Source organism: Pogoniulus pusillus, chromosome 19 (assembly GCF_015220805.1).
Source record: "Pogoniulus pusillus isolate bPogPus1 chromosome 19, bPogPus1.pri, whole genome shotgun sequence".
Taxonomy (NCBI): Eukaryota; Metazoa; Chordata; class Aves; order Piciformes; family Lybiidae; genus Pogoniulus; species Pogoniulus pusillus.
In genome coordinates, this window is record NC_087282.1 from 12608151 (window position 1) to 12620927 (window position 12777).

Here is a 12777-nt window from a genome sequence, read left to right on the forward strand (position 1 = left end):
CTGAGACACTGAGAAGCCCACTCCTATCTTTGTTTTCCACGCAAAGATAAAAGCTTCCAAACCAATGGCTCCATGCCTTCCAGCTCCATTCCAGCTCCAGGAAAATTGGCTATGAGGCTCCTGCAAATGGCCAGTTTTCTTCCTTCAGGAATTAAGGTCCCATCCTCTTGGCCACACTCTCACCTGCACAGTCCTGCGTTAATGAACTACTAATTGCCATTTACAGACACAATCATCCCGATAGTGAGGACCGTGACAGCTCTCCCTGCCTGCTCTGCTGCATAGAAGGTCTCTGCCTTGACTTGGGCAGTGACCTGCTGAGCAGATCAGGAGCTGCTGGCAGTGACTTGGTAGCAGAAGGGTCATTGTCCGATTAATTGGAATGATTTCCCTGATATTTAATGCACCTGAGCTGCAGAAGAGTTGAGAAGTGCCCTTCAGTAGAGAGATGGATGTGACCTGAGATGTTGAGCTGCCTGACCAGGCTTATGTGACCTGATCTGAGTCAGGGATCAGTTTAATTTCAGCAGCACCTGCAGAGGTGTATTGGTGTCAGGGGGCTCTGGAGCCATCAGCCCAAGGCTCCAAGTCTCGTTCTCTCTCTTTTTCTCCCTCCGGAGATTCACAGTTCCATTTTCAAAGCCACTTCCTACAATTTAACCTTTGTTTTGCAAGCTGAGAAGCTTTTGTTTAAGCTCATAAAGCAAATTATTGTGCTCTAGGATGCTGGTTTTTTTTATTTCCTAGGGCAAATGAGACAGTTTAACCAGGTTTAGAAGATGAACTTTAAAAATCACAGAGCTGTTCTACAGGCTCCTCTGACAACATCTCAGGAAGTGATTGATGAGTGTATTTATCATCTTCTTCTGAATCTGGTAGCATGGAGATCCATGGGGTTTTTTTTTTTCCTCCCCTGAGCAATCCAATGGGAAGAGCAGGGAGTGTGATTTCAGTATTTCCCTGGAGCCTGTTTCATTTCAGGATGTATCACAAGGCAGTGGCTGTAATTTTTTTTTAAGTACAAAATTCATCTCAGCATTTTTGTTCTGCAGTCATCTAGGAAGTCTGACTGAGCTGCAAAGCCAGCTCAGGGGTTTGGAGAGGAGGAGAGATCCCCTCTGTGCTGGGTAGCAGCGAGAGGCCATGGATCCCAGGTAGGGAGTGGATTGCTTGCAGAGATGATTTTTGTGACCTTTCTGTATCTTTGCGTTTTTCTGGTCAGGTTTTAATGTCGAATATGCAGGGAGCAGGTTTTGTTGCTGGAGCAGAATGGGTGTTTAGAGAAGGGAGTGAGGTGGGCTTTCGGAAAGCAACAGAAGTGTTTTCCCTGTCTCTGAATGGCTGGAGAGATGCAGAAAGGGAGAGAGAGAAAGAGAGAGAGAGATTACAAACTGTTGTCAACATGATGAAAGTTTCACTTATTCCTTTGCCTTTTTAATTGCTTAGGAAAAAAGCAAAAAGCAAGTAACAAGCACATTAGTTAAGCCTGTTCATTTACTGTTTTGTGCCTCAGAGAGTGAGCCTGAGACATCCATAATTTTTACGAGAAGATGCTTCCTAAATATACAGCACTAGGAAAAAAAGCAACACCACCGCCACACCATTATTTGCATCATAAATCAAGACTTGGCTTGATCTGACAAGGCCTCTTGTTGGACTCGCAGCTTCTTTCTTAACAAAAGGAAAGCCAAAAACCAAACTAGCATTGCTCGCGCTCGCCGGGGCCGGGCGCCAGGCAAAGCAGATGCAGGCGTTTGATCCGGAGGGAAGAGGGGCTTGGCTCTCAGGCAGTGGCCTTCAAGAAAGCTCTTCCCCTTCCCTAAGTTGCCGAGGTGCTGCAAGAGATGGAGCATTTGTCACAAAAGAAGAGCCGGCACTGGGGCCCACTTTTCCTACCTGCTATGGCTTTCCCAGTGGGAGCAGGGCTGGGCTGCTCGCCTCCCGCGTCTGGAAGCGCTGGGAGCAGCGCGGACGCAGTTCAGACCTTGGGGTGGGGTCTTGACCGAGCATCTGATACAGACTTTGATTTCAATGCCAGCCAGGAGGAACCCTCTGACCATTCCATGTGCAGAAACAGGAGAGCTGTCACAAACTTGACACGTTTACGGCATTTCTCTGGCTGAATCTCCCTCTCTCTCTGTTTAACAAGCAGAAAGACCCTCCCTAGGTAAATGACTTGCATCCCCTCCCCTGCCTTTCACCTAGACACTAGAACAGAGGATCTAAATTCAAGACTTTTCGCCTCCCCACCTTCTCCAAAACAAACACAAAAGCTCAAACAAGAACCAACCTAGGTGCATCTTTACCAGTTGTAAATAGAGGAAAAACAAAAAGAGAAAAAAAAAAAACCTACATAGAGAAATATATTTGAAATCCGTTTCAGTTTCTGGGCAGTCCCCAGGCTGTCCACTGCAATGTTCTTGCTAGTACACTGTGGTGCTTTGGGTTTCTGGTTTTGTTCTCTTTATGCTCTGTCATCTTTTCATTGCAGCTACATTTCAGGGAACATGTATATTTAGTAGCTATATTGTAAGTTCTGCATGGCATCACCAAGCTTATTTTTTTCCTTAAGAAGAAAACAAACAAAACAAAACAAAAAACAAGGAGAAGAAGAAGTCTGTAGGAGGTTGTTTTTTTTTTTTTTTCAAAGCACTATGATGACAGGGACTTGTAGCAGAGAGAATTTAATGACAACAAAACAAAAACAAACAAAACGAAACAGAAAAGGAGTAAAAAAAAAAAAATCAAGGAAAAAAAAAAGAAAAAATAAAGAAAAAAATTAAAAGAAAAAAAAAAAGATTTTTAAAATTCTAGTTTGAAGCCAAATACTGATATTTTAGTGCTTTTGGGGTTTTAACAGTAAGAGAAAAAAAAAAAAAAAGACCAAAAAAAAAAAAGAGATTTTGGTAACCCAGTTCTGATCCGCACTTGCCAGGTTTATTATTTTGTTTATATTGGACTGTTTGACCCTGTCAAACAAGTGTCAGAGTCGTGTGTATAAAACAAAACAACAACAAACAAAGAGGGAAAGGGAAAAAAAGAAAGTGTTTAAAAAGGAAAAAAAAAAAAAAAGTGTTGTAAAAGACACTGAGCCTTATGAAAATATTTATGGAATTAAATAAAAAGAAGTGAAAAGGCATCCGAAGGCATTTTAAATCATTTCCTCCCATCGCTCTTCTCCCAGAGGCTGAGCATGCATGGCTGCTATCCATGCCAGGGCGGTCCTGGGCAACCCCGGCAGCGGCTTTGGCCTGGGGCTGTCCCCCTCCTGCCATGCCTCACTTGGTGTCCTCCCTCTGAACTGAGGGAAATGATTTAGTGAGTCGCTGGGGGTTCGACACTGACAAAATCAGGGTCACAGAATCGCTTTGGTTAGAAGAGTCCTCTAAGCTCATCGGGTCCAGCCCACTACGCAGTACCACTGTGTCCCAAAGTGCCATGTCCAGATGTTTCTTGAACACCTCCAGGGATGGTGACTCCACCACCTCCCTGTTCCAATGCCTGACCACTCTCAGAGGAAAGAAATTGTTCATAAGATCCAGCCTAAACCTTCCCTGGTGCAACTGGAGGCCATTTCATTCTGTCACTTGTTCCTTGGGAGAAGAGACCAACCCCCATCTGGCTCCAACCTCCTTTTAGGGAGTTGTAGGGAGCTGGAAGGTCTCCCCTCAGCCGCCTTTTCTCCAGGCTGAACACTCCCAGTTTCCTCATCTGCTCCTCACCAGACCTGTATTCCAGACCCTTTGCCAGCTTCATTGCCCTTCCCTGGATACACTGCAGCCCCTCAATGTCCTTCTTGGAGTAAGGGGCCTGAAAGCAAATCCAGGATTCGAGGTATGGCCTCAGCAGTGCCCAATACAGGGGGACAGTCACTTTTCACTTTGAACACATTGTTGATGATCCAGACCAGGATGCTGGTGGCCTTCTTGGCCACCTGAGCATGCTGCTGGCTGATCCTCAGCTGCTGTTGACCAACACCTCTACCTCCTTTTCCACTGGACAGTTTCCAGCCACTCTGCCCCGAGCTTTGAGGGTTCATTTGGTTTCTGTGACCCAAGTGCAGCCTTGTTAAACCTCATACAACTGACCTTGATTCATTGACCCAGCCTGGCCAGGCCCCTCTGCAGAGCCTTCCTGCTTCTGAGCAGATCAAATGCTGCCTTATGAGTCTGCTGTGAAACATGGCTTTAAAATGCTTTCTGTCACTGACCTCTGCTTAGCTGCTGCCCTACCATCAAGACAGCCAAATTCTCCAAGCACATCTAATCACAAACCCATGGTGAGCAACCTAAGAAGCATTTCAGAGACTGTGGGAGAAGGGGTGTGTTTGTCGGGGAGGGCTGCACCACAGGAGCTGTCGTGGGTTTCCCCTTGGTGTGCAGGGAGCAGGTGCCCAGAGGAAGGAGGATCTGGGTACTTCACCCCAAAAAAGACACCCTGTTCTCTCCAGAAACCCAGTGGCATTGCACAGGTAAGAGAGTGGAGTCCTCTAGCTCAGAAATAGACTTAGAACCAAACTGGGGTTAAGACATCACCCAGGCTGTTGTGTGGTGATACACAGAGGTACATGTACCAAACTGCTAGAAACAACTGTGGCCAAAGGGCTCCTTCTTCAGTGAGCTCACTGAGGGCTTTCTGCACTTCCCTGCCTGCTGGGGTGAGTGCTGGCCAGTCTGCTGGCACACAGACTGACCATGGCTTCAACCCACATGTGTTAGGAAACCAGTCAGACAAGGAACTAAACCCCTGCAAAGCCCATGCTGCTCTGCTCTGAGAGAGAGGGGACCGAGGTAATGCCGCAGGCATGAAGGCAGCGCCAGAGTTGGAGCAGGGTAAGGAGCAGGCTCCAAAATTGCAGCTTCACATCTGCCTACTGCTTCAGCAATACCTCAAGCTGCGCTTGGCCCTCTTGCTTACATTACTGCTTGCCATGAAGAGACTGTTGGTGCCACACTGAGGTTCAAGTGATTCTGGGTCTCTTGTAGCACAGAATTGAAGTCACACAGGATTGGTACAGCATCATTTCATCACACCCTGCTGGGGAGTGCAGACCCAAAGTTTAGGTCCATACAAAACCTCCCGCTGAAGGAGACCTCTCCTATCTACATCACTGTCTCTTGCAGGCCAAAAAAAGATTGTTTGTGGGTTTTTTTTCCCCAGGATTTTGCACAACCAAGGAGGGTGGTGGTCAGGGGGAACATTGCCCAAGATGGGAAATGTACCCAAAGAAAAAAGGCCTGACAAAGGGAATGGGGAAGAAACCAAACCAAGCAGTGCTCAGAGCAAAAGCCCCACCAATGCTTATGCAGGAGCAATGAGCAACCTCCACGACCTGCAACATGCTTCCCTGACACTGGTCAGAGAGGAACTGGCCATGGCTGACCATGTTGCTGTGGCCTGTAGTCAATGGTCAGCTTCTGTACACTTAATGACAAGATTCCTCCCTTTTTAGCTTTCTCCAGCTAGGCAGCATTCAGCCAGGTGCTAGGAACTTTGGCTGCATAAACCAAAAAACAAACCCACAGAAATCCAGTTTAAAATTCATAGAACCATAGAATGCACTGGGTGGGAAGGGATCTTTAAATGTCACCTAGCCCACCCCTACTGCAGTCAGCAGGGACATCTGCAAACAGAACAGACTGCTCAGAGACAGCCTTACTTGGAATGGCTGCAGGGAGAGGGCAGCTACCACCTCTCTGGGCAACCTGGGAAAGCCTAAAATATTTCTTATATGTAGTCTGAACCTCCCTCTGTGTTCAAACCATCACCCCTTGTCCTATCACAGCAGGGCCTGCTCAAAAGTCTATCCACAGGTTTCTGATCAGCCTTCTGGAGCCTTCTCTATTCTGCAGGCTGAACAAACTGGAGCCTTCTCTATTCTGCAGGCTGAACAAACCCAGCTCTCTCAGCCTGTCATCACAGCAGAGGACTTCCAGCCCTCCCATCGCTGTGGTGTTCTCTGGCCCTGTTCCAACAGAGGTCCAGAGCTGGCCCCAGCACTCGATTTCTTGTGTGGGGTGCTAAGTTCATTAGACCATGTCTCCATGGCTGTCAGGCTCTTTCACCCACCTGCATGGTCACCAAGCTGTGGGGCGCAGGGCACCTTGTCCTGCAGATCATGTAGAGCTGGCAGTCTCCAAAGGCGAAATCAGACCTCAAGTCTTGGGAACTGCAGCAGGTTGAGTAAAGCTTTTAGGCTGAGATGCTTGTGCCATGACAGGAACACCCTGTGAATGACTCTGTAGGTCAAAGCCATCTCTGGCTGCTCCGTGTGCATCTCCATGGCATCACAGGCCAGATTTTGCTTTTTAAGACTCAGATGTTCCATCAGCCTGATGGCACTGGATTACAGCTCCAAATCAAGCCCAGCACCACATTTTCCTCTTGCTCTGCAGCTGAGCAGCAGCAGTGGGTAGCGCAGTAAGTCGGGGCGCGGATCAGCACTCTCCAAGGCGCAGGAGGCCCCATCTGTGCTGGGGTTAGGAGCAGCAAACTGAACTGCATGTCATGGGTGGTGCAGTGGGAACAACTGGCATTCTTCAGAGCATTCCTGAGCGCTGTCCACTGAGGGTTTCACAATCCTTTTCTGAGAAGGATAGAAGCTGCTTCCCGCAAGCAGGGCTTCCCCCAGCTCCAGGGCCAGATGGTAGAACTGTGTGTATTTGGTTAAGTCTCTTTCCTTTGCCACAGAAAAGCAATATCTGGTATTCCTTAAATGCTTTTAATGTTCACATCCTTTTTTTTTTTGCAGCTCTCTCCAGGCAAAGCACATCCTGGTGAAGATGTGCACCTCATTTCAGAGCCACAGTCAGCTGTTACTTCTTGCAGGGCCTCTGGGCTCAGCCCTTTCCACTGGCCAGACATCACCAACAGCCCCAAAAATGCTCTCCCTTTCCAACTCCCTTCTCCCCACCCCTGGGGGCCATGCCCAAATCCTCTTCTAGCACCTCTCTGTGGACACACCAGCTAGTCTAGTGGCACATTCCTTGTCTGAGGACATTTCTTACCAGTTACAGTAGCAACCAAAAATCTCCACTCCAAGAACACTGTGGTGTTTTAATCATGGAATAGAATGAGAGAATCAGAGATTTGTTAAGGTTGGAAAAGACCTCTAAGGTCATTAAATCCAACCTTCTACCCAGCACCTCCATGACTGAGCCTAAAATTTCATTTAGGAGAACAGAGAAAAAAGATTAACCCTTACAAGGAATGTCTGACTCATAAAGAAACCATCAGTGCCTGAGGAAGGTCTCTGGGCTTAGAATAGTTTGGGTTTGGTTGGAAAAGACCTCAAAGATCATTGATTCTAACCTAACATCACCATGGCCACTAACCCATGTCTCCAGGTACCATGTCCACACATTTCTTGAACACCTCCAGGGATGAGGATGTCACCACTTCCCTGGGCATGCTGTTCCAATGCCTGACCAGCATGGTCTGGGGCATGTTGTGGAGCAGCTCCCACTGGGGACAAGAGGTGGTGATGTCATTGTGAGCAGAGATGAGGGCTGCACACACACAGGGCTTTGTTCTTGCCTTGTCACAGCTAGAAGTAGCCTGTCCTCATCACACAGCAGGAGGGGAACAGCCACATTTTGGGTCTTCCAGAATAAACCTTGATATTAAAGCAGTGTTTGCATAGCCTCTGAGAATCTGTCTCCAAGAGACTCAGTGGTATCTTGCTGGCTGGTCCTGGTGGAAGCTAACTTTGGAAAAGAAGTTTTATTCTCTTCTCCCCATCTGGAGCAACACTCAGAGGATGTGTTGGTTTATTTGCTTCTCTTTCTAGCTCTGTGTGTGTTTGTGTGCGTGTTAGTGTTATTTGCTTCTGTTTCTAGCTAGATGTGAGGCTTTTATTCCTGAAGCAGACACCTGGAGGCTGTGGACGTGTGCATCCACACCTCTGTTGGTTCCAAGGAAATCAGGAAGCAGGTGGCCTTTACCCACAGCACTGTTTGCTCTGGGTGATGGTGCCAAATAAGTAACAGCCATCACCCACCCAGCAGGAACAGGGTTCACCTCACCTCTACACCACCCATCCAGATCCCTCTTAGAGGCAGAGTTTTTCCCTAGAACCGTGTAACTGAGAGTTAAAAAGGCAACACAAATCCCATTCCTGACGGGAACAACCCCAATGACTACCACAGGCTTTTGTAGGTGTAACTGAAAGCTGGTCTCAGGGAGGTCACAGACTCATCGTCCCTGGAGGTGTTTATGAAAGGTGAAGATGGCACTTCGGGATATGATTTTAATGGCCATGGTGGTCTTAGGTTAATGCTTGGACTTGGTGATCTTAGAAGTGTTTTCCAAGCAAAACAATTCTACAATTCTATGGTCTTGCTCCAAGGGTTTAGCAACTGGGTTGATCTACTCTAGAAATGCTTGAAGCCACTGGCACCTCTTCCTCCTAGGAACAAGTGAGTTTTAAGGCAGGCTTTATACAGGATGGGTGGAATCTACATCCCGTAGACTTCAGAACACTGCAGAAGGGTGAGGAGAGCAGCAGACCTAAGCAAAGAAGTCATTTACAGAAGGAGAGGGGACTGCTGTCATTATTTCAGCCAGTCCTTTGTCACTGGCCATTTTTTCATCACTGGCCTGGTCCAATGGATGGCCTGAGCAGAGGTTTCTTGAGCTGTATTGCCCAGATCATTTTAATATCAATTTGATGCCATCTGACATAGACTTTTGGTCACTTTGCCATCTTCAGTCGCTCCTACACAACTCTGGCTGCAGAGCTTTTAAATCAAAGATACTTTAGCACATCTTAAAGTGGAACTGATTTCCAAGCTATGTTTTGGTTTGAGCTAAGCTCTGTGGTGTTGGTGCCCATAGCCAGCTGTACAGGTTCCTCAGGCACCCAGTGTCACCCAACTGACGCAAAAGCCTTTGGTACCCACCAAGGGCCCTACAGGAAATTCACTGGTGCCTGTTATATAGAATCACAGAATCCCAGCATGGCAGGGGGGTGGAAAGGGACCTTGGGAGATCATCTACCCAACCCCACTGCTAGAGCAGGTTTACCTAAATGAAGTTGCACAAGACTATGTCCAGGTGGGTTTTGGAGGTCTCCAGATCAGGAGCCTCCACAATCTCTCTGAGCAGCCTGGTCCAGTGCCCTGTCACCCACAGAACTAAGTGGGTGTCAGGAACATGGAGGGTTATTCTGTGATGCTCTCAAGGGAGCTGTGACCACATCACCTCCTGCCTTAAACAGAGCCCTTATCCTACAGGCTGGTTTTAGAGGGACTATTTGACCAAGGCACTGCTTTCCTCAAAGTTTCACTCCCTCACAGATACAGGGCAGCAAGAGAGGAGTCCCTGGCCAGCCCTGCTGCTGCGGTGGGTTCGTGCTATACAAAGGAAAACCAGAGTCTTTGGACCAGGAAAAGAGAACAGGATCAAATACAGTAAATGCTCATAGCTGTGGTGAGAGCTGAGATGGGTGACATGGTCTCTGGTGCTGCTCCCACAACCCCTTGTGCCCAGTCTCTAAGGACTGCAAATGTGTGGGCACCACACAAAGCCACTGACCACCTTTGGTCCTGCTGAATCAACGCCTGAAGGCATCTGCTGTTAGCTGGTGACAGTAAAGGTGACTGCAAAGGTGATGCTGAAGAGGTTTGGACATATCAGGTACGTATCCTGCCTGCTCCAGCTGGGACCTCGGCTGTGGGACTTGCAGCCTGCATGTCAGATCCTTCTCAGGATCACCAGGGGCATAAGGAAACGGATGGAGACACCCAAGCAGTGTTTGTCTGCTGAAGAGGAGGGGCTGGGGAGGAGAGCACTCAGCCAAACCACTCAAGAATGTGTCACCACTGTTGTCACCAGTGTTGCTAGCACAGCCATGCTGGCCTTACTCTTACTGTCTGGATGTACCATTAAACACGTTTGAGCTTGTTGCCTGATTGCAGATGAGTGGTTTCAGCCTCATGTGGAACTAGTGCTGCCCAAGGGCTCCAGCAAGGACACTGTTGGACAGGGAGCAGCTAGGCGGGTTCTGCTGAAATGGGACAAAGGGAACCAGGGGTTTGGGTTGTCCCACCCACATCTTGCATCTTAGGGGTGTAAAATCCCAAACTGACTTGAGTGGGAAGCAACCTTTAAAAGCCAGCAGAGTCATCTGCAACTAGAGCAGGTTGCTCAGAGCCTGACCTGTGGTGGTTCCAGGGATAGGGCAGCTACCACTGCTCTGGGCAGCCTGGAACACGGTCTCATGACCCTGAGTGACTAACATTCCTTCCTTCTTTCTCTCCCATATAAGTCTTCCTTTTTTAGTTCAGACACCTCCAAGTCCTGAAAGGCCACCAGAAAGTCTCCCTGGAGCCTTCTCTTCTCCAGGCTGAACAGCCCCAACTCTCTCAGCCTGGCATCGCAGCAGAGGGCTTCCAGCCCTCCTGTCATTGCTGTGGCCTCCCCCAGCCCAACAGGTCGATATCCATGCTGTGCTGAGAACTCCAGAGCTGCAGGGGTGGGTCTCAGCAGAGCAGAGGAGCAGAATCCTCTCCCTCCACCTGCTGCCCATGCTGCTGGCGATCAGCCCAGGACATGGTGTGGCCTCATGTCCAGTAACAAGTAGGAAGGAGAGGAGGTTGTGAAACACCTCAGCAAGCAGAGATTTACAGGAGGGAAACAGGGTAATGACAGGGTAAAGTCTATTTCTGGGCAAGCTGTGCTGGAAAGATGTGTCTAAGAAGTGAGCAGGCAATGAATTAAATATGAAAGGAAATAAGCAAAGAGGAAAGAAAGGAAGGAGAGGAAGGAAATGAGGGAAAGGGAGGAAAAGAAAGGATGAAGAAATAAGGAAATAAGCAGGGAAGGAATACATTGATTTGTAAGGCTGGAGCTACCCAGCAGGATGGGAGCAAGACCTCTCTGAACATCTGTCTGGCCAGTCCTGGCTGAAGGTTCTGCAGAAACACTGGTCCTGGTGCTGGCAGTGGGCTTGATTCATTTTGGATGGACCCTGGCCAGTGCAGTCCTCCTTTACAATCTGCCATGTGTGAAGGGGTATGGCATAGAGCTCTGCTGGCACTGTTTACACTGCCTGGGGGACAGCAAGAGAAGAGCAAGTGGATGGGCTACAGAACAAGTAAACCAGGAAAGCAGGTGGAGAAGAGGGCTTCTGGCACCCCTCCAGGCTGTGGGGCCAGGACATTGTGCTGGCTGGATGAGGGATGGGCTGGTCATGGGGTCACCAAGGATGGGCTGGTGACACATGGTATTGGGCAGCTCTCTGGGGCCAGCTTATGTCACTCCCTCCAGGAGTGGCTGGAAACACTTGCTGTCTCTTCAAGGACAGGTGGTGGTGGTGGTGGTGCAAATGTCCACACAGCAGTTTGGGGTGGCCTTTAGGAGCATCCAGCCAGACAGCAAGAGGCAGGGGTTAACGAGGCATAAAGATCAGAGCAGACACTGTGATCCCTGCCCTGGGTTCCCTTTGATCAGCACTGGCTTTGTTCACTTTGTGAGCCCTCGACCTTTCTGTTCCTTTCAAACACTCCTGAAATCTCTGCCAGCCTGGCAACAGCTGAGGAATTATAACTGGGGAGGGGTGGAATTCAAATTGGCATTTCCACTGCGGTTTTTATCAGCCTGTCTCTGCCAGCAAGAGCTTTTTGCTTGTGGTCAGTGCAGGATGAGTGTGGACTTCAACCCTCTGCATGGCTGGGTGCTCAAAATGATGGCCCGGAGTACATCACCCTAGCCCTGCAGTTGAATCATTCATGGGCTTTAGCTCTAAACCCTGTTCTCAGGAGCCAAATAATCACAGAATGACAGAGCTGTTTTGGTTGGAAGAGACCTGAGATCACCAAGTCCAACCATTAACCCAGCACTGCCTGCTCACCACTGCAGCATGTCACTCAGCACCACATCTCCAGGACTTTGAAAACCCTCCAGGAATGGGGTCTCCACCACTGCCCTGGGCAGCCTGGGCCAAGCTGTGACAACAGTCTGGGGGGAAGTAATTGTTCTTCATGTCCAACCTACAGCTCCTCTGGTGCAACTTCAGGCTATTTCTTCCTAGCTCCATTCCTTCAAGAATGCTTTTAGGTTGCTATGAGTCAAGAGGAACAAATTAAACAAACAAAAATACCTCTCCAAAAAATCAGTCTGAGTTAGACAAGTGCTGCTGTGTCATTAGCTCTGCCTCCCTGTGCTGTGCCTTTTCACAGCCCACTTAGCTGCAATCTGCTGCTAGCTCGGAGCGCTCTGCTAGACTGGACAGGGACAGCAACTGTGATCAGCTTAGCTAGGGTTTTTTTTATGCTTAGTTTCACTTGAAAGGTCTCCACTGCAATGTCTGGATGGAAACATTGCAGAGATGTGGCTCTTCATGGAAACCATCTGTTTCCATTGGCACAGGGAGAGCCCATCACAATATTTCTGTTGGTCTTCAAACCCTTTGTGCACCTGGCAGTGGCTCTACGTGCTAGCAGGTCCAACCAGCAGATCCTGCTGGTACAACAGCTCACCCTGGCATGGAGCAGGAGTAAACAGTGCCTGGCACTGCAGGCAAGGCCCTTGTTCTACTGCCCTCGCTGAATTCCTCACCCTCCAGCCTGGGAGGAGCAAAGAATTTACAGCCTGGAGTGTGGAATCTAAAATGGTGTTCCTACAGAGCTTTACATGAGCCTGTCTCTGACAACAAAATGTTTCTCTTGTGTTGGGTGCAGGGTGAGTGTGGCCTTCAATCCTCTATGTGGCTGTTACTAACATGTCTCTACCTGCTTCAACAGCACTGGTCCATACTGCAGTCAGTGTGTTCAGTTC

General features: G+C 48.7%; 1 protein-coding gene across 2 annotated transcripts in view; it reads left to right on the forward strand.

Annotated features, from left to right (window-relative positions):
- ARHGEF9 (Cdc42 guanine nucleotide exchange factor 9) overlaps window positions 1–9916 on the forward strand; it is a 252705-nt gene extending 242789 nt beyond the window's left edge. Inside the window, exon 12 of one of the 2 annotated variants that reach the window (XM_064159330.1) lies at window positions 9297–9916. In XM_064159330.1, coding sequence (XP_064015400.1) covers window positions 9297–9424 — 128 coding nt within the window. In that variant the 3' untranslated portion in view covers window positions 9425–9916. Of the gene's footprint in view, window positions 1–1513; window positions 3140–9296 lie in introns of those variants that run through there. The other variant, XM_064159329.1, reaches the window with a different exon arrangement.
- Window positions 9917–12777: the final 2861 nt, after the last annotated feature.